General features: G+C 39.6%; 1 protein-coding gene across 1 annotated transcript in view; it reads left to right on the top strand.

Annotated features, from left to right (window-relative positions):
• Nucleotides 1-23,090, top strand: part of SH3BGRL2 (SH3 domain binding glutamate rich protein like 2) — a 59,838-nt gene that overhangs the window by 22,457 nt on the left and 14,291 nt on the right. Inside the window, exon 3 of the mRNA XM_026507025.4 lies at nt 13,900-14,085. Coding sequence (XP_026362810.1) covers nt 13,900-14,085 — 186 coding nt within the window. The remainder of the gene's footprint in view (nt 1-13,899; nt 14,086-23,090) is intronic.

Below are 23,090 nucleotides of genomic sequence, written 5' to 3' on the forward strand. Positions count from 1 at the left end.
TGCGGGGCTCGAGCCCAGGACCCTGAGATCATGACCTGAGCTGAAGGCAGACACTTAACCGACTGAGCCACCCAGGCGCCCCATACGTGAGTAAATCTTAAGCACCCATTCTTCCCCCTAGAAGCTCTTCTTTGTGTCAAGCCCCAGAGACATGTTGAATGACATTTGAATATACTGTCTGGAAAATTCTCTCGGGAGATGTGCCACACACATCTAGAACCCTAAATGACATTAATTTGTACTAATATTGTGTAGCTCTACAAAAGTATAAAATGTCTGAGAAGGTAGAAAATAAAGTTGTAACCAAGGTGTTTGGACTCAGCTGTGTGTAGAAGTGTTACCAAGCAAGGTAAATTTGCGCACTTTAGAGGAAAGAGATGATGGCGTGTTTTGTTGAGAGGAAAGAAGAGGTTTTAGGCTACATTCAATTCTCAACAGCTGAGGCGCTCTGGCTGGATTGGCTGTATGTGTGATCCAGTGTACGTCAGGATTCCAGGATGCCGGAAAACTAAGAACATGAGATCGTGTAGCTGTCTTTCTACAGTGTTTATTAAGAATCAATTGTAAAATTGAGGAATAGTAAAATTCTGAAAAGGTAGTGATCTGTGCTTGAGAAGAACATTCTTGTCTGCCCTTAGAAGGGAGAGGGTAGGACAGTAAATTTCTGGGAGGTATGGCCAGCAGCAGAATAGGGACTTTAGAAATGGGGAGAAATGGGCAAGGTAGGAGGGGTAGAAGTTTCAGGACTTGGCTGCTGAAGGAAAGAAAGAAGGAGATGACCTCATGGTTACTAGGAAACTGGAGAAAGAGCTGGCTGTTGGAGCTCCTGATGGAGCAGTTGTGAAGAGAGGGGACTGCTGGGAGAGACACTGGCTTAGTTTTTACCATGAACAAGGAATTATGTGGGATTAAACATGTAAGCGTGGTTTTGAAAAATAAAGTTACTAACTTGAGGTGGCAGACTTTAGAGACTCCTTTATCTTTTTAATTTTATTTCAGTTCTGGTATTATCTCAGTTATCTTTTAAAATTATGCCAAGCATTAGAAGCAAATAATGTCTCACTAACCTATGATCTGGAATGTGAAAGGAGTTGACTCAGCGATTCTGAAAATACTTGTTCCCAAGTCAGGAAATACATAAAGGTAATGTTTTCATTAATGGTGGTTAGATCTGAGGTCATGGGAGGAGTTGTTCTGCCAGTGGCGGGGCAGTAGCAACGTCTCTCTGATCTGTTCTGAATTATTTCTTTAAACTCAAGAACAATAGACCATAAACTCTGACACCTACCTAAGATTCAGTTAGGGAACTAGATGAAGTGATTGGATTTAATTACATATAAACCTTCTTAATCTTAATCTGTAATTCCAAAAGGGAAACAACTGTGACTCAGAATAAAAAAGGTATTTTAGTTGACATTGGCTCTCAGTGTTAAATACGCCACTCCTGACTTTAAGTCCTAGGGCATAGCGTGGGGACGTTGGTTAATTCCTCTTTCCTTGACTGAAATCTCTTGTTCTCCCTATTCCACTTTCTAGTTTTAACTTTCGCATTCCTTTTCTTAGTTCCCGTATGCAGCAGAGACGGGAAAGTCAAAAGGTTATTCTTGTGAACACACGGCAATGACTAGCACCTGTTTCTTGAGCTCCATTCTGCTCTCCCCAGGGCCCTGGACGGAGGTCTGCTCCGCTCCTCCCTCTAGGCTGCTTCAGCCTGCTGCCCGGGCAAGGATGGGAGCGTGTGTGAGCAGGAGCCTGGGTGGAAGATAAACCCTCAGAGAGCACGTGCTACTAGTGAGAAAGTGTTATGTTCGTATTTAAAGGAAACCCATTCTCAGTGAAATGTACAATCCCAAAGAGTGGACCCTGCGTTTAAGTCAAATGTTAAAGTTTGGGCACTATCAGGGCTTGAATATTGACTCCCCGTAACTCACAGCTCACTTGGGAAATGAGCTGTATGTAGTAAGGCAGAGGCAAGTGTTTACCCCTATGCCTGCTTCAGTGCCTGACACCTGCCAGACCTTCAAAATGTCCTGGCGGAATGAACAAATGAGTGAATCAAGGAATGAATAGAGAAAGAGAAGCCAGGTGACTGTGGAGTTGTACTGGGTCCAGGTATCCCCAGTGACCAGCAGAATACGCTTGCTAAAGAACAGAATAGAAGATGAGGTTCATGGCCTTAGAATAAAAATTATTAAGGGGCACTTGGGTGGCTCAGTCGTTTAAGCATGTGCCTCTGGCTCAGATCATGATCCCAGGGTCTTGGGATCGAGCCCCACATTGGGCTCCCTGCTCAGTGGGGAGCCTGTTTCTCCCTCTTCCTCGCCTGCCACTCCCCCTGCTTGTGCTCTCTTTCTCTCTGTCGAATAAATAAAATCTTTAAAAAAATAAAATAAAATAAAAATTACAGTAACAGTAACTAAAGCGTGCATTGAGTCTCTTCAGTGGACCAGGTACTACTCTGCGAGCATTACGTCATTTAATTTTCACTGCTGCCCTCTGAGCTGAATTATGATCTGCATTTCACAGACAGGGAAACGGAGGCTTTGATAGAGTAAGGAACTCGTCTGGGGTGATACCGATCCTTCCCTTTCTGCCTGCCCAGGACTAGAACATGACTCAGAGCAAAGTGGCCCAAATGAGGATCGGGCCACTGCCCTTGGCGTCATTGTCACAGCGTCCTAACCATCGTGAACAAAATGCAGATGAATCAGGGCCCCTCCCAGATCTCAGAGCCGAGCTTGCCGGCGCCAGACTTAACTCCCCACCTTCCTTATTCTTCACACTGTCCGTGTTTTTAGTGCTACCAAACCGAGCGTGGAGAGGCTCCCTTCGTTTTGTTTAATCACAGAGCGTGTGGTTTTCATTTAGGTAGGTTATTTTTGTAGCAGTGTTCAGTTTTGGACTTGTAGGCAGTTCTCTTGTCATACTGAGTCATCAACAAAGTTGTGTTTTGTTAATAAAAACAGGGAAGGAGGGCAAGTTAGGGGAAGGAGGTGGATTGGTGGGTTGAGTTTGTGACAGCATTGCTTTTGTTGTTTTGTTTTAGCCGTCAAGTTGGAGGTGATGTGGGGACAGTTAAGCATACATTTCCTAAAAGGCTTTGGAACGTGGGATTGACCCTTTTGAAAGGGACCAATTTTGAAATGCAAATTTTAGATACATTTTCATAGAGGTGATAATTCAAGTTGTGGAAGTATGTGATGTCTTCAAGGGCAAAAGTACTAATATGAAGAGAAAACAGATTGTAAAGGATATTGCCCAGACGTTAAGATGTCTCTATTTTGCCAGATTCAAGTGCTATAAGTGTATGCTAATACTCCTGTCTTTTCTGACTCTAGATTTAGTACCATGTGTCATTTATGTTAACCCACAGAAAAGATATTAGCAGTATAATATGCTACTATGTTTACTGTGAAGCTCAGATTCGATTTTTAGGATTTCTTCATTAGTCTGGTGGTAATGCTCCACTCCCAGGCATGCTAGAATGCTTCTAGGCAAAGGGTATCAAGATTTAAGCCATACTTTTAGAAAATATGGTGGGATTTTATTCCCTCCATTTTTGCTGGTTTTGCAAGATAGGAATTTGCAAACTTACTTTTAAAACGTAGCATAAGAAAAAGGCACTGAAAAATTAGAATAATAGAATTTAATGTTTCTCATGTTTGGAGCAGAGATTTGCCTTCTGGCTTGGAAGTTATTTAGACTCAAGCATCATAAAGACTTACACGTTATCATCTTGTGTGCATGCACGTGCGTGTTTCCTCTGGTCCCCACGGCTTTCTTAGTGCAGTCGTCTCTCTGGAGTTTTTTTGATCACATACCCTAAAAATAATTTTAAAAATTCCTTGAGCACCTATCTGCAATATGTATATGTTTTAAATAAATGCTGTGTATACACTACTATACTAATAAAAGATATGCATCATAAAATGTCCACAGAATAGCAATAAAAGTCATGGGGTACAGTTCACACAGTATTGTTGATCTTATTTTTTAATGATAAAAAAACGTTTCTCTCATCAGAAACAGTTTTTCTCAGCAGGAACCGTGTGAGCTCACAGTCAATACCACCGTGATCAGGTGGGCATTAACAGGTGCCGTTGTTGAAAAGGTGCCTCCCCGAGGCCGGAGCTGCCGCTGGAGGGTGAGCAACGCTGGAATTAGAGCGCGGCGGTGATCGCTTTTCGGGTCCCGTTCATTAGTCATGCGAAAGCTGTTGGATTTTGATAGTTAAAACTATACTGTCTTGCCTGATGTCAGTGAGTTGTTTCTGAAAACCAATTGAAGGATTTTACATTTTTACCCTGAAAATTTTGCAAACTCTGGGAAATTTTCTATTTGAAAGACTTTTAATTAGGAAGTTCTATTTCTAGGTTTTCATACTGTTTTAATAGATGACAAGCACTGTTTTCAATAACAAAATAATAATATCAAACATTTCCTAAAATCCATTCTGTAAAATAGTTACTTGATGAAGTATCATATTTACCTTGAATGGATGAGTCAAGAAAGAAGAGGGTGGGGGCGCCTGGGTGGCTCCGTCGTTTCGCGTCTGTCTTCGGCTCAGGTCATGATCCCAGGGTCCTGGGATCGAGCCCCACATGGGGCTCCCTGCTCGGCAGGAAGCCTGCTTCTCCCTCTCCCGCTCCCCTTGCTTGTGTTCCCTCTCTCGCTGTGTCTCTCTCTGTCAAATAAATAAATAAAATCTTAAAAAAAAAAAAGAAGAGGGTGTGTGTCTGTATGTGTGAGAGAGAGTCTGGTGTATGTTAGTATGTTAAGTAGCTTACTACTGATACACTTGTCATCATAAAAAAAGTCAGCACATTTGGAGCAGTTTTCTTTTTTAATTACAAAAAAACCTTGGAACATACTTAACTTTCTAATGGTAGGATAATGTTCTAAACATTAGACTAAGTACTTAACAGAATTTATGCATGCAATAAGATAACTCTGAAGATTATAAAAACAAAATATATTTGTAATACAACTGAAATATCCTACCCCAAACGTGTATGTTATGGCAACTATATAAATATGTTTCTAAATCTTGTATCCTTGGAAGATAGTATAAAAAATACTTGCTTCAGGATGATGAGATCATAGGGGTTTTTTAAAATAAAAAATTATTAAATTGCAGATGACTTACAAAAATGGAAAAAAAACCCAATGCAGATGAAGAAAACAGGACCAAAAATGTGGACCGATTCAAAAGAAAATGTTAGAAGTATTTATTCAAACTCAGTAATGTTTATAAACATATTGAGTGCCTGTCAAGTAGCAGGGACTGTGCTAATAATACACAGATGAAAAAGCACAATTTTTTCCATCATTAAAATGTTATTGCTTTAATTTATACCATATAATATTGGCTGTTTCAAAAATTGTCCTGTATTTCATAATCCATCTGTTTCTGACACTCTGATTCCTTAAAACTCAAGTTTCAATCTCTTGCTAGACAGCCTTTCTCATTGTTATCTTTGACTTGGTAACCTGGTATTTGCTTTCTAGTCAGATAACCTGCAGTAGACACCGGGCATACAGTACTTTACGTGTAACCTCATGTTTAGTTAAGCAGTGCTAGTACGTTGACAGTTAGCAGATGGCTTGCTGGGGTTTTTTCTCCCCCCTGCCCCACTCCCCAACAAGGAACCATATTGGGGAGTGTTCACCTGCCCCTAAGGGAGAACCTGGCGAACATGAGCTTAAAAGAACAGAAGTTTTGGTCTCTCCGAAAGTCTGCAGGCTGATTTGTTCGGGGCCTGTGTTTCTAGGACTCTCTTGGCCTTTTCCTGGTGCTTACAGGCTCAGGGTGGAAAAGCTGCCTCCCACCTCTAGCCCTCACACTGAGGTTCCAGGCAGACAGGAGGACAAAGGGCAGGGACAAAGGGCCTAGTATTTGCTTCCATGTGCTTGATCAGGAGAGCAAAGCCTCGTCTAGAAGCTCCGCTCAGCAGACGTGGGCTCACACCTCCGGGACCAGAGCTGGGTCACAGGGCCGCCCAACTGCAAGGGTGCCTGGGCAAACTGGAACTTTGGTTTTTCAGCCGTCGCAGAGGAGGGGCAACTGGTCTAGCGTCTGCCCCATACTTTCTGCCATCTGCATCCTCTTTATGACAGTATAATGCCTAGTGGTTCAAAAGTGAGGTGTTAAAGAATTGGCCATGAAATTTTTGAGATGCTCTGCTCAGTTGCTGGGAAGTTCCTAGGGTCTTTGACAAGGGAAAGATCACGAGTCCTTTCCTCCCTTCGTGGTGGCCAGGAGTTGTCTTAGGGCCGTTTCCCTGTCCTTAGTTCAGGCCATCCCCTCCATTGTAAGTTTTGTCAAGTTATAGGAACATTTTTACTTTCTGTTTTCTTTCTTCTACCTTTGACTTTTTCTGTGGGAGATACATAAAAGGTCCTGATCAGTCCTATATCTACCTCAAGTCAGAAAAAAGAAAACTGTGTATTTGAAGTGTGAAAGTAAGTGAAATAAAGAACTGTTACATTGAATACCTAAAGCCTTTGAAAGTACCCAGAAGTCACTTAATATTTTTTTGCAGAGGGCCCCATCTAGGGCAAAGAAGGGAATGCTCGTGTGTTTGAATGAAGGAAACAACTGAGCAAGTACCTTGTGTTGCATAGCTCTTTTTGTATTTAATCCTCTCATAAGTCTATGAAAAAAAATTGGGTCCATTTCACAGATTTGGCAACTAATGCTGAGAGAGAAGCTTTGTAATTTCTCCAAGGCTACCCAACTGACAGGGCCAGTATTAAACTCTGGAAAGTCTAACTCAAAAATACACACTCCCCTTCCACCCTCCAGTTTTCCTTGTTCACTCTTCTATCTGTACTTCATTTGTCTTTAAACTTGCTTTCCCACAATTATGCACATTAAATCTCAATTAAAAAAAACAACTATCTTCTTCAAATTGATTATTTCTCTTTATTTGCTAGTGACTCCCAAGGTCCCAAGGTGCAGCTTCAGCTGTGTATACCCTAGAATTCAAACATGGCTAGACATGTCTAGAAGCCTATGGAAGGATTCTAGCAGGGGCTACTTAGTTACCTGAATTAACTGTCAGTCTTCTGGGAAAGACCTACTCTGAGGAGAAGAGAGAGTGGAGGAGTGCAAGTTTACTTAAAAGTGCCACAGAGTAGGGGTAAATCTGACTCAAGTACAATGTAATTTATTTAGCCTGTCCTCTGACCCAATCGGAGGGACTCCTGGAGCCAGGAGGTTGCCAGTGAAAGAGCTACAGACTTCTTCACTAGGATTTTCATGGGTCAGTGAGTGTCCATGCCAGGTCAGCCAATTCCGCAGCACCAGCCCAGACAGTTGATAGCCTGGGTGCCTGGGGGGGGGGCGGGGGGGCTCACCGGGGCCTGGGTGCAGGCTTTGGGGTCCTCAGCGGGGCCAGGTCTGTCCTGCAGGGATTTGGAGTTGAAAGGCTAGACGTTCATTGCCTTTGTTTGGGCTGTCATAACAAAATGGACTGGGTAGCTTATAAACAGTATAAATTTATTTCTTACAGTTCTGAAGGCTGGGCGTTCAAGATTAGGGTGCCAACGTGGTTGAATTGTGGCAGAAGCCCTCTGCTGGTTGCAGACTGCAGATTCCTGGCTGTGTCCTCACGTGGTGGAAAAGGGCAGGGATATTCTTGGGTCTATTTCATAAGGACACTAATCCCAGTCTTGAGGGTACTGTCCTCCTAAACTAATGACCTTCCATAGACCCCCCACCTTGTAATACCATCACCTTGGGGGTTAGGTTTCAACATATGAATTTTGAGGGGAAACAGAGACCATTTATTGATGCAGGGCCCCTTAAAAAGCTTGTTTCAGAGCTTCTGGAAATATTGGGGGAAGTGGATGGGGGTGATAGAATCCCATGGTAGCGGTTGGAAGCAGAGTCAGGGAAATAGTGGTATATTTGCTTCATTCTCAGTGGCCATCAGTTTGCAGATATATCAACAATTTAATTAAAACATTTGGGCCAAACAAAATACTACATTATGCACTTGGAGTTTTAAAAATTAACTGACAATAGCATTTAGTTAAACATATAGTCCCGTACAACTTTCTTCTTCAGTATCATTGGCAATGTTAGAAGCAAAGCCTTTTTCACATTCAGGGTCTACAGATTGTTCTGAATTATTTAGACAATTACAGTTACATGTAGCGTCCTACACACACTGCTTTTTAAAATCATACGGCTTTAGCATTCATGGAGAAATACTGGCATTTGATCTACGTTCCTTTTTGGCTAAACTTCAGTTACATTTGTTCCTAAATTAAATTACCAACTCAGTTTGATCTCTAGAACAGCACCTGGAAATCTTTGATGTTCAGGGCTGGAGTGATAATTCTTTAATCATCCATTCAGTTAATATATACTGACGGCCTCGTGCATTGCCAGTCTCTGCGCTTACAGAACCGACATTGTGGAGAGAGATGAGCATGAAGTCAAGTACACAGATAAATAAATCAAATTTTAATAAATTTAGACAGCAGAACTTCAGCTAAGGTGGTTAGAGAGGACTCTTCATGGTAGATCATTCTAAATGACGAGACAACCAACACCGCGGAGAGTCAGGACGAAGGCTTTCTGTCACGCTGGCCCTTCCGTGTGTGAAGATCCTGTCTATTCGTTAACAACTGTGTAGTGAGTGCCACATGCCAGACACGCTTCGAGGCCCTGGGGACACAGCAGTGAACAAAACAGGAGACAGAATCCCTGGCCCTGTGGAATTTATATTCTATTGGGGGAGATAGAGAAATAAATACGGAAAACGTACAGTATGTCAGGTGCTAAGTGCTGGGTGACAGATGAAGCCTTGAAGGGAAGCAGGGAGTTGGGGGGTGGGGTGCTGGAAAAATGCAAAACCTGCTTGTCAGGGAGGGCCTCATTAAGAAATTGAACTTTGAGCCCCCAGTGGAGATCTTTGGTCTAGCTCAGGGCTGGCTGGCAAACTTTGTGAGGGACAGACTTTTTCTTCAGGTTTGGGAATCCCGTGCCTCTGTTGCAGCTCTCAGCGCCGCCCTGGACGGTATGGAAATGAGTGGGTGGAGCTGTCTTCCAATACAACTTTATTCACAGACGCTGAAATTTGTATTTCATGTGATTTTTTACATGTCATGAAATACTATTTTTTTTTCCAACCCCATTTAAAAATATCCCATTTTTGACCATGGGCAATATAAAAACTTATGAGCTCGATTTAGTCTGTGGGCCATAGTTTGCCTTCCCATGATCTAGCCTAAGAGATTTTGGAGTATCTGTTCCTTTTAATTGGTTTGGATAATGGTGTATGTTTGAATAATAAAATCCAACTCTCATGCTTTTGTAGATATCTTCCTGTTTTGGGTCCAACAACTTTTTTTTTTTTTTTTTTTTGGTCGTTTTATGAAGAAAAGAATGAAAATTCATCTGTTTATTCAGTGACAAATATTCATTTCACTTGAATTTATGTCTTACAGCTTTTAATTTCTAGACTCTGCTATGCAGTAATAGCTTTTATTTTCAATCCATCATACTACAGTATTTCTGAAGACATTTTAAGTAGCAGTTAAGAAGTTTCTTCAGGTAAAGCTATAGAAAAACTCGATCAAGTGGCTTAAGCAATTAAGGGTTAATTTGTCTAATACAGAAAGGTTTAGAGCGGGCTGCACAAGACTGGTGTGGCAGCTGTACCCAAGCTCCTGTCTTTCTGCTTGACCATCCTTAGCATATGGTGTTTGTTTTCACAGTTGCAAAATGGTTTCTGTACCTCCAGGCACCACTTCTGCGTTTCTTCAAGAGAGGAGGGAGAAGGACATAAGGGGCTTCGTGTTTTTAGTCATTAAGTGGAGCCTTCCGGAGAACGTCTGCCTTCTCTCTCATTGGCCGGAACCGTGTCATGTGATGACCCCTGGCTCCAGAGGAGTCTGGGTAAAACAGGGTTTTGTAGCGGAGCATGTGGCTTTTCCAAACAGAACCAGCCTTATGTTATTAAGAAAGGGAGGGAGATTGGCTACTGGGTAAAAAACCAGCATTATCTGCCATGGCTTCTGAGTGTGTTAAAAAAACAAAAACAAAAAAACCACCTGAGTTATAGGTCCTCCATCATGGCTGAATTGACATGGGTGAAGACCCTGACTGCAGTCCCACTATTGCCCCACAGTGTACTTCTCTTCCACTTGTTCCTCACATCTCTTTTGGTATTGATTGTAGGGTACATTTTGTTTTGGGATAGTTGAACTGTGGGGAGGAGAAAGCTCTTTGTGTCAAGGAAGTGACGGTGTAGGTTGTTATTTGAACTCCGGCACATGCAGTGCCCTCGACAGCTTCCTGTCGCCGCATGGGAATCCTTCTGTTACCCTGCAAGCCGTCTCTTCTCCCAAGTCCCTGCCGCCGAGCTGGCCTGTCCCCCTTCCACGTAAGCCAGGGCTCCCACAGTTGCAGGCTGCGTGCACCCCAGCAGATCTTAAAAATAGCCGGTGGTGGCCCCTCGTGACTCATCTTCCTTCCTGATGCTAATGCCACAGAGAGCCACTTGAAAACTTCCTGCTCCGGGTTAAATTTCTGCCCTTTGCGTATTTGAATGATTTGCTGTAGTATTAATTTTCTGTGGCCTTAGCTCTTTCTTAAGAAAAATTTCTTTTTAATCATCTGGCTTTTCTTAAAAGTTTGAGTAAACATGGAGGCCAGTGAGTAACAACTCCTGGGGCTTCAGGTCCTGTTGGAAAACCTGATTTATAGAAAACAGCACCTCTCTAGAGCCGTATACTACTGTTCCCTTCCGTGTGAAGCGCTCTTTCCCATCATAACTTTCTTCTATTTAATCTTTTGAATATTGACATATTCACACTGTTGAAAAACCTTTCAAGTTCACACATGCGGAGAGTGAAGACTCTTGCTCTTACTTTGTCCCTGTCGCCTGGTACCCACTCCCCCAGCCCCTAGACAGCTATTTCTGTCAGTTTTTTATGTAACTTTCAGGAGTTCGTTTTTTTTTTTTTTTAACATAAATACAAGCAAATACAAATGCGTTCCTTTATTTTCTCTATTTTTAAAAAATGTTCCTAGTCTATGCACAGTTCTGTTCACCCCCCCCCCCCCCACTTACTAATGTACCTTGGAGATCTTTTCAGAGCAGTGTTAACAGTACATACAGAACTACTCTTTTTTTAAGTTGTTCAGTATTAAAGTGATCTTTTTGAAACACAAACCTGATCCTGCCTCTCTGCTTTCCTCTGTTAAACTAGAGATATAATTATTTACATTTTACTCCTTATACTACTCAGTTATCACCTTTGTTAGTAACTATCCTTTGCTTCTTCAGCATTGTTAATGTGTAATGATGCATTTGAATTTTTATTTAAACAGCAACTAATTTGTTCCTTTCCATCTCCCTCAGTTTTACTGAGATACCATTGACATATAATATTGCATAAGTGTAAGGTACACAACACAATGATTTGATATATGTGTGTATTGTGAAATGATTACCACAGTTAGTTAACACATCCATCATTCACATCATTTGAATTTTAATATTCTGTGATACATCTTTCAAATAGTGGCTGTAAGGAGGGAGGCGTGTTGAGACATGGACACTTTCATACATCGCTAACGGGAACTTAAATTGATGTGGACTTTTTGAAAAGCAGCTTAGCGTGGGTCCGTTAGGAGCCTGAAAAACGTCTCTACCCTTTGATCTGAGTTTCATTCATAGGGCTTTGTCCTAAAATAGTGTAGAGAGTTACAGTCAAAGATTTCTAAATAAAGATGTTCACTACATGATACTTCTGGTGGTGAAATTTCCAAGTATTATAAATACCAATAATTGAGTAGTGGTTAGCTAAAAACACGTGCATGATGAATTGCTAAGCAGATATTAAAATTCATGCTTTTGAAAATTTTTTAATGACAGGACAGTACACAGGGTATATTTTTGAGTGAAAGGGGCAAGATGCAGCTGTTTTGGTTGAGTGTGATCCTATGAAAGGAATGACCAGTTGAGCTGTAGGGGATTATAGTCCAGCAATAAATGCTGGGGGGGGGGGGGGCGGGGGTTAGGGGGCTGGGAAGTAAAGAAACTGTGTACATGTCTTTGCTCTTTCCTAGTATTGAGAGTATATGAGTGTCTAGGCACTCACATTTGGGGAAGATGTAGAGGTGGGGTGGATATTATGTGTATATACATTATATGGAAAACTCAGGTTTGACTGTGAGTCAGTTTCATTTTTGATCACTCTCATGAACATTTGAAATGTCTTGGATATGTAAAGCTCTGCATATGGACGTTAAATCCAAACCCTTTCCTCCAATTAAATTTTGAGATGATTGTAGGTAACTTCTTGTTTGCTTGTTTTTACAATTTCTAGACTTTTAAAAATGCAAATACATTGCTTTCATAGTCAAAGGAACTGGATCATGAAGGACATTGTGCTATGCTAAGAAATGTGTGTGTGTTCTTCCAAGGGCAATGGGGACCCACTAAATAAATAGGAGAATGACATGATCGTCTTACCAAGAACACATACGAAGACCTTGATCAAAATAGGTGACCACTTTTGACCTCAGCATCAACCTAGTTTTTCTGCCTTATATAGTTACAAAGAGAAATTAAGTAGGATGAATAATACCTTTTTTTGCAAGCCAAAGTTTCAGAATAATATAACTACATTTCTGAAATTGTGTACCAGTGAGGGGAAAATGTTAACTTTTTCAGAAATGAGAACTAGCTTAATTCAAGAAACTGAGATAATGCATCAAACTACCATACGGTAGTTTTCTTGTTTTCTGATACTACCGAGTGTAAAGATGTCCTATTTGGCTAGCTTTGTATTTCTGTCCATACTAACTGTGCCATCTTGTTAGTCATTCATAGACTTCAACCCAGTGATCAGAATCTCTGTGCTCATGACATACAACAGATTCCCATCTCAGAAACACGTCACTGAGGCTTTTGGGGGGGAAACTGGAGGAAACTGGTAGGGGCAATCAGTATGTGAAAGTTTGTTCCTCAAGCATTTTATTTTTTAGATGAGAGGTCTTTCTGATGTCTTGACCTCTCAAAAGGGATTCTTTTCTTTGGCCATTAGAAAATTACTTCACCGCTTAAGTTTGTTCTCTATGTACATTTGCCAGAATCGTTTAGAAAAAGCAAGCTTGTTGAATCATGTTTTACATGCTGTGTTTAAGATAGTGAATATTGTCACCCTGTCTGAATTACTTAATATGTACCCTTAAATAAGAAGATTGATAAGATTTTGAAAACCTACAGATGTGTTTGCCGCTCTTCAAGAGCACATCTGACCCCTAGTGACTGAAGAGGGAAACATGAAGATGAGAGGAACAAAAAAGGGTTAAGAAATGGAGTTCAAAGTAAGATGATGCTTGTTTACTCTCACCTTAGAAGCAGAGAACATTTTTCTCTTGTGAATGATGAAGGGATGCTTTCATGACAGTGGCTACAGCTGTGGAATATCTGAAAGAGACTGCTGAGGGGGATAAAAATGTTGCTGCTCCCGGGAATCAATGAAATGTTGCCATCTCGGATGGGCTATAAAGTGGTTTTGGCAAAGGGAGCTTTCATGACTGTAAATGTCAACTTCTGTAAGTGGGAGGGAGAATGGTTATGGCCTACTGAGACCTGAGTCCCTCACCTCATACATAATCTGATCCTTCCAGCTTGTGCCCCAGAGTTTTGGGGAGTGTGGGAAGGTGAAGAAATCATCGTTGTCAGGATTTGTGTAGATTTCTGTGGGATATCCAGAGAGTGGATGGTGCATGGTGCCTACGAAAATTGCCTTTTTATTTTTTTTGCATCAGTGACCTCTGACAATGAGAAATCAAATCTAATTCAATTTGGAAATATCTACATATTGTTTCAGATGAGCATTTCTCCTTATTTGTTTGTCTTCCATCTTTAGATAAAGAAGAAGCAGCAGGATGTGGTTAGATTTCTGGAAGCCAACAAGATAGAGTTTGAGGAGGTGGATATCACAATGTCAGAAGAACAGAGACAATGGATGTACAAAAACATCCCCCCAGAAAAGAAGCCTGCTCAGGGCAACCCTCTGCCACCTCAGATATTTAATGGTGACCGATACTGTGGAGTAAGTAGCCAGATTGTTGCCACACTATTTCTTTGGGTGATTCAAAGCACAGTTACCTAGAGTGAAGTTGGGTTTCTTCAGTGAGGACTGTGACCGCTTCACCTGGTGCCATTCAGGTTCACAGTCTGACAGAGGGTGTATGAGTCCAAGGACACAGACGATGTGTGAATGTGAGTCTGTACACGTCTGTCTTCTTGTCTCTCTGTTTGAGGAAAGTGGTGGGAAGGGGAGGGCAGTGTGTGTGTGTTTATTGTGTTCTAAATTTTAAAGCAGATTTTTTGATTAATACATTTTGGGGAGAAGAGTGGAAAAGATAGTTATTCTTGAATCTTTATCCCTCTATAGGATAAAAAATTACTAATAGCTGTTTATAAACCAGAGTTTGTTTTTTATGCTAATGAGCCAGATGGATCATTATGAACTTCCGAAATAGATTAGGTGCCTTCCTCCTGTATGTAGCGTATGAGAAGATGAAGTCACTTTTCTTTAATGACCTATTTTCCTTCTCACTGGGTTAAGAAAAAAAAATCAAGAAACTTCTTTCTAATGAGTAGCTAGGATTTGCCCTTTGTCATAGTCTAAGTGTATAAGTAAGTGTTTATTTTGGGACCTGTACTACAGTTCTTTACGGCCTGGAGAAGGGGAAGGGGCTATAGTGCTGAGGTGCTTCAGGAGAAATAAATAGCTGTGTTGGATTGGAGTGGCGAAAAGGGATGACAGTTCTTTTGATACCTTGGGAGGAAACAGTTTGCATGTGCATAAGAGAGAGGGAAATGTTGAAATGTAAAGCCATAAAGATTGCGCCTGGAGTTCTTGCATTCACGTCAGAGGAGAATCCTGCGCAGGGCACTAGATGTAGATTTGAGTTCTCCTACGACCTCATGTTGGCTTTGACACCTTGGAAAGTCATCTTTCCCTTAAAGCCTCAATTTTCTCATCTTTAAGCAAAGGATGATACTATCTGACTGACTTCACAGGATATTGATGACTGTAAAGTACTTTTTAAGAATAAAGCTTACTGTTTTGGGGGAATTTTTTACATTGTGATCTCATATTTTATTAGGGGAAGTATGTGGTAACTGAAGGTGTATCCCATTCATGATTACAGAGCCTAGAAAATGTACTCTTGTGTCTGCAAACCAAAATGAGATATCGTTGAAACTGTGTATAAACTCCACAGTTCAAAACAAAGCAAAACTATTAGTCAAATAGTGCTAGAAGACTTAAAACACAAATCGAGCAGCTTTCTGTCCCTCAGACTTCCCAGGTATGAGAATTCCTTTGTTCTGGTCTTGTAGTTGAGTGGTAATTCGTCTGGGTGTAGAATTCTAGGTTGGAAAGTACTTTTGTTGGTTTTGCTTCATTATCATCTGGTTTCTAATGATGTGGCGAAGTCTAATGCCATTTTCCTTGATCTTTGTATGTTTTTGCCAGTTTCTTCTTTGCAGGTTTTTAATATCTCTTAACTTATATTTGTATCCTAAAATTTTTTGGTGGATTACCGTAATGTAATCTATTTTTCATTCACTGTGCTAAGTGCTCAGTAGGTCCCTATTGTCCAAGAATTACATAATTATTAAATATGTTTTTATATTATTTTCCTTGAAAAATTTGTCCCTGCTTTCCCCCCCATTCTCTTTATCTGGAATACATATTAATTTAGATAGTGAACTTCTTACACTGATTTTCTAATATTCTTATCTTTTTCTTTTTCTTTCATATTGTCCTACTTTGTGTTCTACTTTCTGGGAGATTTCTTTAACTTACCTTTGAATTTTTTCATTGAATTTTTATGTCATCTTTTTTTTCCTCTTTCTTATGTTCAGATTTTTTCTTTTTAATAATGTGCTTTTGTGAGATGAGTACAAGATCTTAGCTCAGTGGAGATATTAAATATGATTTCTTTGAGGTTTTCTTCTCTTACCAGTATTGTCCCTGTTCTACTAATTCCCTTTTTTGTCACTTTGCTTATTTTGGTCTTTTCTCTCAAGTGTGGTGGGCTTTCCTCACATGTCTGGTGATCCTTTTGTTTAAGAGGTGAGGCACTAGAAAGCTAATTAGAAGCTGTGTTTGTGCTTATATATGCATGTGGGCTTGTTTCCCACCAGACTTCTCTGTGGCTTGACTGGGTAGCCTGTTACATTCTTGTTGTAGATATTGATAATCAAATCTACAGGTCTTTCCTCAGATGATGATTTAATTTTTCCAGAGAATGGCCCTTCAGTCTCTTGCTCTGGGGATATCAGCCTGGCTACCAGAGTTCTGGACCTGTACGGTGAGAGGCCTGGAGGGTCTCAGTCTCTGCCATGCAGTTTCCCTTTATATCTCTGTTTTCATGCTCACTGTCTCTTCCGTGCTGCTGTTTTTAAGTTCGTTGCTTCCCAGAAGCCATATTTATTAACAGGGTACCTTCTAGTTCCTTGGGGGAAAGTGAGGCACCGGGGTCTAATTGCTGCTTAGGCAGATTTTCAGACAGTCTCCCTGTTTTCTGCCTTTGCCCACTCACCCCACCTTCACAATAGCTGATGCCTCCAGTTCCTGACGTTTCCTGGGGGGCCCCGCAGCTTGTTCAGACACTGAGGTTTGACCGTCCTCTGCTCTCTGATTTCCCTCACCATTTCTCTCCTCACTTCCTGCATACGTTGTGGTTCAGAGCTGTAGATGTCTCCTAGTTTTGTTTTGTTTTTTAATGGTGTTTCTGGTTTTTTAAAAAAAATTCTTGTTTTGTTGATTTTTCAGGATAAAGGAGGAAAAGACATTCATTTGAATGAATGTATTGAATGAATAAAAGGATGTAATGTGAAATAAAGTTAATTCCTTACCCTTGCTTTCACTTCTTTATGACTTGCTAAATCTCTGTGTGTCTTTGCCCTACAGAGTGTATGGAAATTTGTTGATAGACTGGGAGCTGGCTAGAGGCTTACACACTGATTAAACTGTGCTGGATAAATGGCATCCTCTCTGCTTGAGCAGTGTTGGTCCTGTGGGGTTGGTGACAGCAGCACTGGTACACACACTGTCTTTACAGTCTGTGCTAGCAGGAGTTTTGAAGACAGTGTCTGCTCTTATCACGGTCAAGTAAATTCGACTTTGACAAAAGCAAAAGCATTAGAGGGCAACTAACCATGGTCTCATTCATCCTACCTGCTCCTGTGCACCTTGCTTTACCTAGTGATTGTTTACGAGTGGTCTTATCTGGTTGGATAACTTGTGGAAACCTGCCACACTGCAAGTGACAGGATCCAGTAAGCATGAAGATTCTCCTGTTTCCAGGAATTGGCTGGAAACTTACTCCTTTATTTTAAACTGGGTGAGCTAGCCATGGGAGACATAAACAGCTGCTAAGCTACTTGGTAATCAGTGTAGACAATTTCCTTCTCTCTGCCCTTTAGTATTTGAATAATCTGCCTGTTGGAAAGAATTCCCCACTGAATTTAAGCTCCTTGGCATCTCCAGTCAGTTCTTCTCACCCCAGAATTTGAACATTGAGGGGATAATGCAGCAACACCAGATCAGCTGGACAGGGGTCTTGGGGTCAGGAATAGCCATGGCGGGTGTCCTAATGGGGCTGATCCTGGGGTGTGGCCTGGGAGTATTCTTGGCTACCCAGACATAGAAATTTGTCTTATAAACTGGTTCTCCAGCTTTAATGTGGATTCAGAGCTTCCCACTCTACTGCCACAAATTCCTTTCCTATTCAGTTGCTAATGTTCATTTCAGTTGTTTGTAGTCAAGAACCCAAATTACACAGACCTGTTGTTCTTGCTATTTTCTGGGAGTATCCCTCCCATGAGCAAGATTCTTCTCTGGAAATGAGTAACCTAAAGGTAAACATCCCCATTCCTAGGCTTTCCTGATGGGTTTTATAGTGTCTGATTTGGATTTTGGAAAGCTTAGGGTCCCCATGTTCAAGTTTTAAATTTTGTTCTCTCTCTGTGGAACTGGCATGTGTGGAGTGCACCAGAAATGAAAATACTTACATATGCACTAAACGAAAGTATTTACTCCCTTTTCATTTCTTTTCTCCCTCCCTATTCGGGGGGGGGGGGGTGGAGTTTGGATTTTTTAAAATATATTTTTATTTTATTTTACTTTTTATTTAAAAAATGTTTGATAAAAACATACGTTGTAAAAGTTACTATCTTACTTTTAAGTGTACAGTTTAGTAGTGTTAAGTATATTCATTGTTGTAAAACAGATATCCAGAACTTTTTCATCTTGCAGAACTGAAACTCTATACCCATTAAACAACTCCCATTTGTCCCCTCCCCCCAACCTTGATAACAGTCATTCTGCTTTCTACCTATGAATTTGACTATGTTAGATACCTCATGGAAGTGAAATCGTACAATGTCCTTTTGTGACTAGCTTATTTCACTTAGCATAATATCCTCAAGGTTCATCCATGTTGTTGTGTGTCTTAGTCCATCAAGGCTGCTGTAACAAAATGCCACAGACTGGGTATTTTGCAAACAACAGAAATTTATTTCTCACAGTTCTGGAAGCTGGAAGTCTAAGATCAGGATGACAGCATGGTTGAGTTCTGATGAAGACGCTCTTCTGGATTGCAGACAGCCAACTTCCGGAAGTGTCCTTATATGGTGAAAGGGGACAGGGAGCTCTTATATAAGGGCATTAATCCTATCCTTGAGGGCTCTACCCTCATGGCCTGATCGTCTCCTAAAGGTATTTGGGCATCAGGATTTCAACATATGAATTTTGGGGGGATACTAACATTTAGCTTATAGCATTGAAGCATGTGACAAGATTTCATTTCTTTTTAAGGCTTCCATTGTGTTCCATTGTACATTCATTGATGGATTGGGTTCTTCCACCTCTTGACTGTTGTGAATGGTACTGTTTTGAACATGGGTTTGCAAATATCTCTTTGAGATTCCACTTTCAATTGTTTTGGGTATATCATAGAAGTGGAATTGCTGCATTATATGGTAGTTCTATTTTTAATTTTTTGAAGCATCATCATACTGTTTTCCATAGCAGTTGTGCCATTTTACAGTCCCATCAACAGTATGCAAGGATTCCAACTTTTCCATATCCCCACCAATACTTGTTATTTTCTTTCTTTCTTTCTTTCTTTCTTTCTTTCTTTCTTTCTTTCTTTCCTTCCTTCTTTCTTTTTCTTTCTTTTTTTTGGTTTTATCTTGTCTTGAGAGCAGCCATCCTAATAGGTGCGAGGTGGTATCTCATTGTGATTTTGATGTGCATTTCTCTGATGATTAGTGACGTTGAGCAGTTCATGCACCTATTGTCCATTTGTATATCATTTTTAAAGAAATGTCTGTTCAAGTCCTTTGCCCATTTTTAAATCAGGTTATTTGATTTTTTGTTGTTGAGCTTTAAGAGTTCTTTGTATATTCTGGATATTAACCCCTAATCAGATATCTAATTTGCAAATATTTTCTCCTACTCTTAGGTTGCCTTTCACTCTGTTGATTTATTCTTTGATGAACTAAGTTTTTAAAATTTGATATAGTCCCATTTGTCTGTTTTTGCTTTTTGACTGTGCTTTTGGAGTCATATCCAAAAAATCATTACTTGCCAAATACAGTGTCATGAAGCTTTCCCCCCCTATGTTTTCTTCTAGCAGTTTTATAGCTTTGGGTTTTTTATTTAGCCTTTAATTCATTTTTGTTAGTTGTTGTATATGGTAGAAGGGTTCAACTTCATTCATTTACATGTGGATATCTAGTTTTCCTAGTACTATGTGTTGAAGAAACTGTCCTTTCACCATTGAGTGGTCTTGGGGAACCTTTGTTGAAGATCATTTGATCATATATATGAGAGGTTTTTTTTTTGGACTCTATTCAGTTATGGGGTCCATGTGTCTAAATTTTTCTTTTTTTAAGATTTTATTTATTTATTTGACAGAGAATAGGATCACAAGTAGGCAGAGTGGCAGGAAGAGGGAGAGCCCAATGCGGAGCTCAATCCCATGACCCTGGGATCATAACCTGAGCCAAAGACAGACGTTTAACCAACTGAGCCACCCAGGCGTCCCTCCATGTATCTATCTTTATGCCAGTACCACACTGTTTTGATTACTGTAGCTTTGTAACATGTTTTGAAATAAGGAAATGTGAGTCCTCCAACTTTATCCTTCTTTTTCAAACTTATTTTGGGCTGTTCAGGTTGCCTTGAGATTCCATGTAAATTTAGTATTTTTTTTTCCTATTTTTGCAAAAAATGTTCTTGGGATTTTGATAGGGATTATGTTGAATCTTTAGATAGCTTTAGATGGTCTTCCAATCCATGAACATGGGATGTCTTTCCATTGATTTGTGTCTCCGTTCATTTCTTTCAGCAATGTTTTGTAGTTTTTAACGTACAGTCTTTAACCTCCTTAGTTAGGTTTATACCTAAGTGTTTTACTCTTTTGGTGTTATAAATAGAATTACTTTTTAAATTCCTTTCTTGGTTGCAGAGAAACAAGTGATCTTTATATGCTGTTTTTTTGTTCCTTTGACTTTGTTGAATTTATTAATTCTTTTATTTAAAAAAAAAATGGTAGTTAGAAATAGCAGTGCAACCAAATTTCATTTATCTGGGTTCATATTAACCAGTTTGTGGATTAACCATCAAAAGGGAAGAGATAGTGACCATTTAGATAGTCAAGACAAGTTGGTGCAGGTTTGGCTAAGGATGCCAATACTCAGAATTGCTCATTGGACAACGGTGAGAAGAGATGGGATGAGGTAGAATGTGTGGCTGGAGTTACTCACGTAAGTCCTGTCATATAAAGAAGAGAGGACAGCTCACTGATAGATGACAGAATATTTTTGTAGAAAAATAACCATTTTGATCATTTTCCATGGGGCAACTTATAAGATTGTTTATATTTTAAAACCATTGAATTACTGTTATTCCTTTTAGGTGATACTTGTAGAATGTTAAATTTGTACCTAAGCATTGGGTCTACTGCTAATCAAATAAGTTTATATTAAAGCTGTTGGCTAGTTTGGTTTAAGTAATGATTTGGGGACCAACTCTGACTGCCTTTCCCCATATTACCTTGGTTAATTGGAGCCTGAAAATAGACTAGAGATGGGTTAGATTAATCTCAAGGAAGTGCAGAAAGGCTGAATGACGAGGAATGGTTCCTTGTGGCCTCTCCTCTCCTATTCTTTCTTTCCCATCAAAGGAGACAAGATGTATTAGTGTCTTCTAATCATTGGTGGAGGCTCAGAAGCACACCACAGAACACCTAAATGTATGTAGTTGTATTGTTTCCAAGTGCAGTATTTATGTAAGACTTTTGAGAAGATTGTCTTGGGATAATACGTTTTAAGTGTGTTTGGGCATCTTTTGAAGCATGCAGAACCAACTCCCTTAATTATCAATTTTCAGATCCCTGATTCATACATATGATTTTATTTTTAAAAAACCATATATTTGAATTTGAATGTATTGAATTTGAACATATATATATATATATATATATATATATATATATATATATATATATGTTCTTCATCTTGAACCCAGATTCTGGGGGCACCCAGATATATGTGTATATATATCCACACATAAATACAAGAAATGATTTTCAGCCAGAAGTCTCATAAGAAATTGTTAGAGATATTTAAAGAGATTTTCATACTGAATTGGTTATCTAACATTATTATTGTTGTTTCTTTTTTTCCCCAGCGCCAAAATGAATATGGAAGTAGAGAATATTTGAAAAATGAGAATGAGAAAGAGGGAACAGTAAATACTACCTTTCAAATACAACTGCAAATATTTGGCCTATGCACATTCTCTTTTCTTACAAGTTGATTTATAAATTTTTAAAATCACATTTTTTGATATTATATGATATATTGTATATATCATATAATATGATATGTTTCATATAATATGATGTATTATATGTTATATAATTATATATTATATTTTGATCATAATTTATCATATTATATATACCATTTTGTACCCTGCTTTGTTCTCTAACAAAAATAGTTTCCATGTCATTATAAGCTTATTTTTTAGAAGTTGCATCTTATTCCCTTGGGTGGATTATTATAATTAACTTAATCATTCCCTCGCTATGAGTTTGTTTCCAGTCACTTGAAATAATAGTTTGCAACTGGCAAGCTGTTTTGAAGAATGCATTAAATTGAATGTTATTTTATAAAATACATTCTCATTTAAGCTGTTCCATTCTTTTTCTTTTCCTTAGAGTCACCTTTCTTTCTTTCCTTATCAGTTTTCTATCAAATAACAAAAGTATTTGGGGATGTACTGTTACCAAGATATGAAGGGCTATTGTTGGTGGCCCCAGAATCTGGGTTCAAGGTGAAGAAGAAATCATTTGGTGAAATGAAAACTAGTAAAAGTTAAAACAAGATGATTATTATATGTGTTGCTGGTAAAACCAAAGTTGAATTTTTCAGGGCTCAGGGGTGCCTAAAGTCATAGAGTAAAGACCACCTATCTGCCAGCAGCATTTGGCTTGAAGATTTTGAGTACAATTGCAAAATATATTTCATAATAGCAAAAGAAACACTGATATGTTATGGGGTGGGATGCCTGATTTATATGAATTTTTAAGATTAAACAAGGCTTCAAAGAAATTTCACTTTTATAGGGGCTGCCTCAAAATATCCTCCAGTGTTCTAGATCAGGGGTTGGGCCACCTAGTAAATAGTCTTTTCGGACCACCAATTCTCTGCTACATCTTCTTTTTTGTTTGGTTTTCTTTGTTTTATTTTCTAACCATTTACAAATATCAAACCATGCTTAGCTCAGAGGAGGGGCCATCTAGAAGGTCCATTGTTTCCTCTACCTCCTGGAGTTCTTTAGTGGTCACATTTGAGAAACCCAGGATTAGCTGTTTTCCAAGTCTCCTCCGTGAAAATGAAGTATGTCCTCTGGCAGGATGGGGTAGAATGTAGTGATAGAATTTTGACTGATGTTGAAGACTGACTGGCAGTAATTTTGTGTTACCAGAACTCTGATTGTTGGAGTCAATAAGGAAAAGAAAAAAG

The sequence above is a fragment of the Ursus arctos genome, unplaced genomic scaffold (assembly GCF_023065955.2).
Source record: "Ursus arctos isolate Adak ecotype North America unplaced genomic scaffold, UrsArc2.0 scaffold_29, whole genome shotgun sequence".
NCBI lineage: Eukaryota > Metazoa > Chordata > Mammalia > Carnivora > Ursidae > Ursus > Ursus arctos.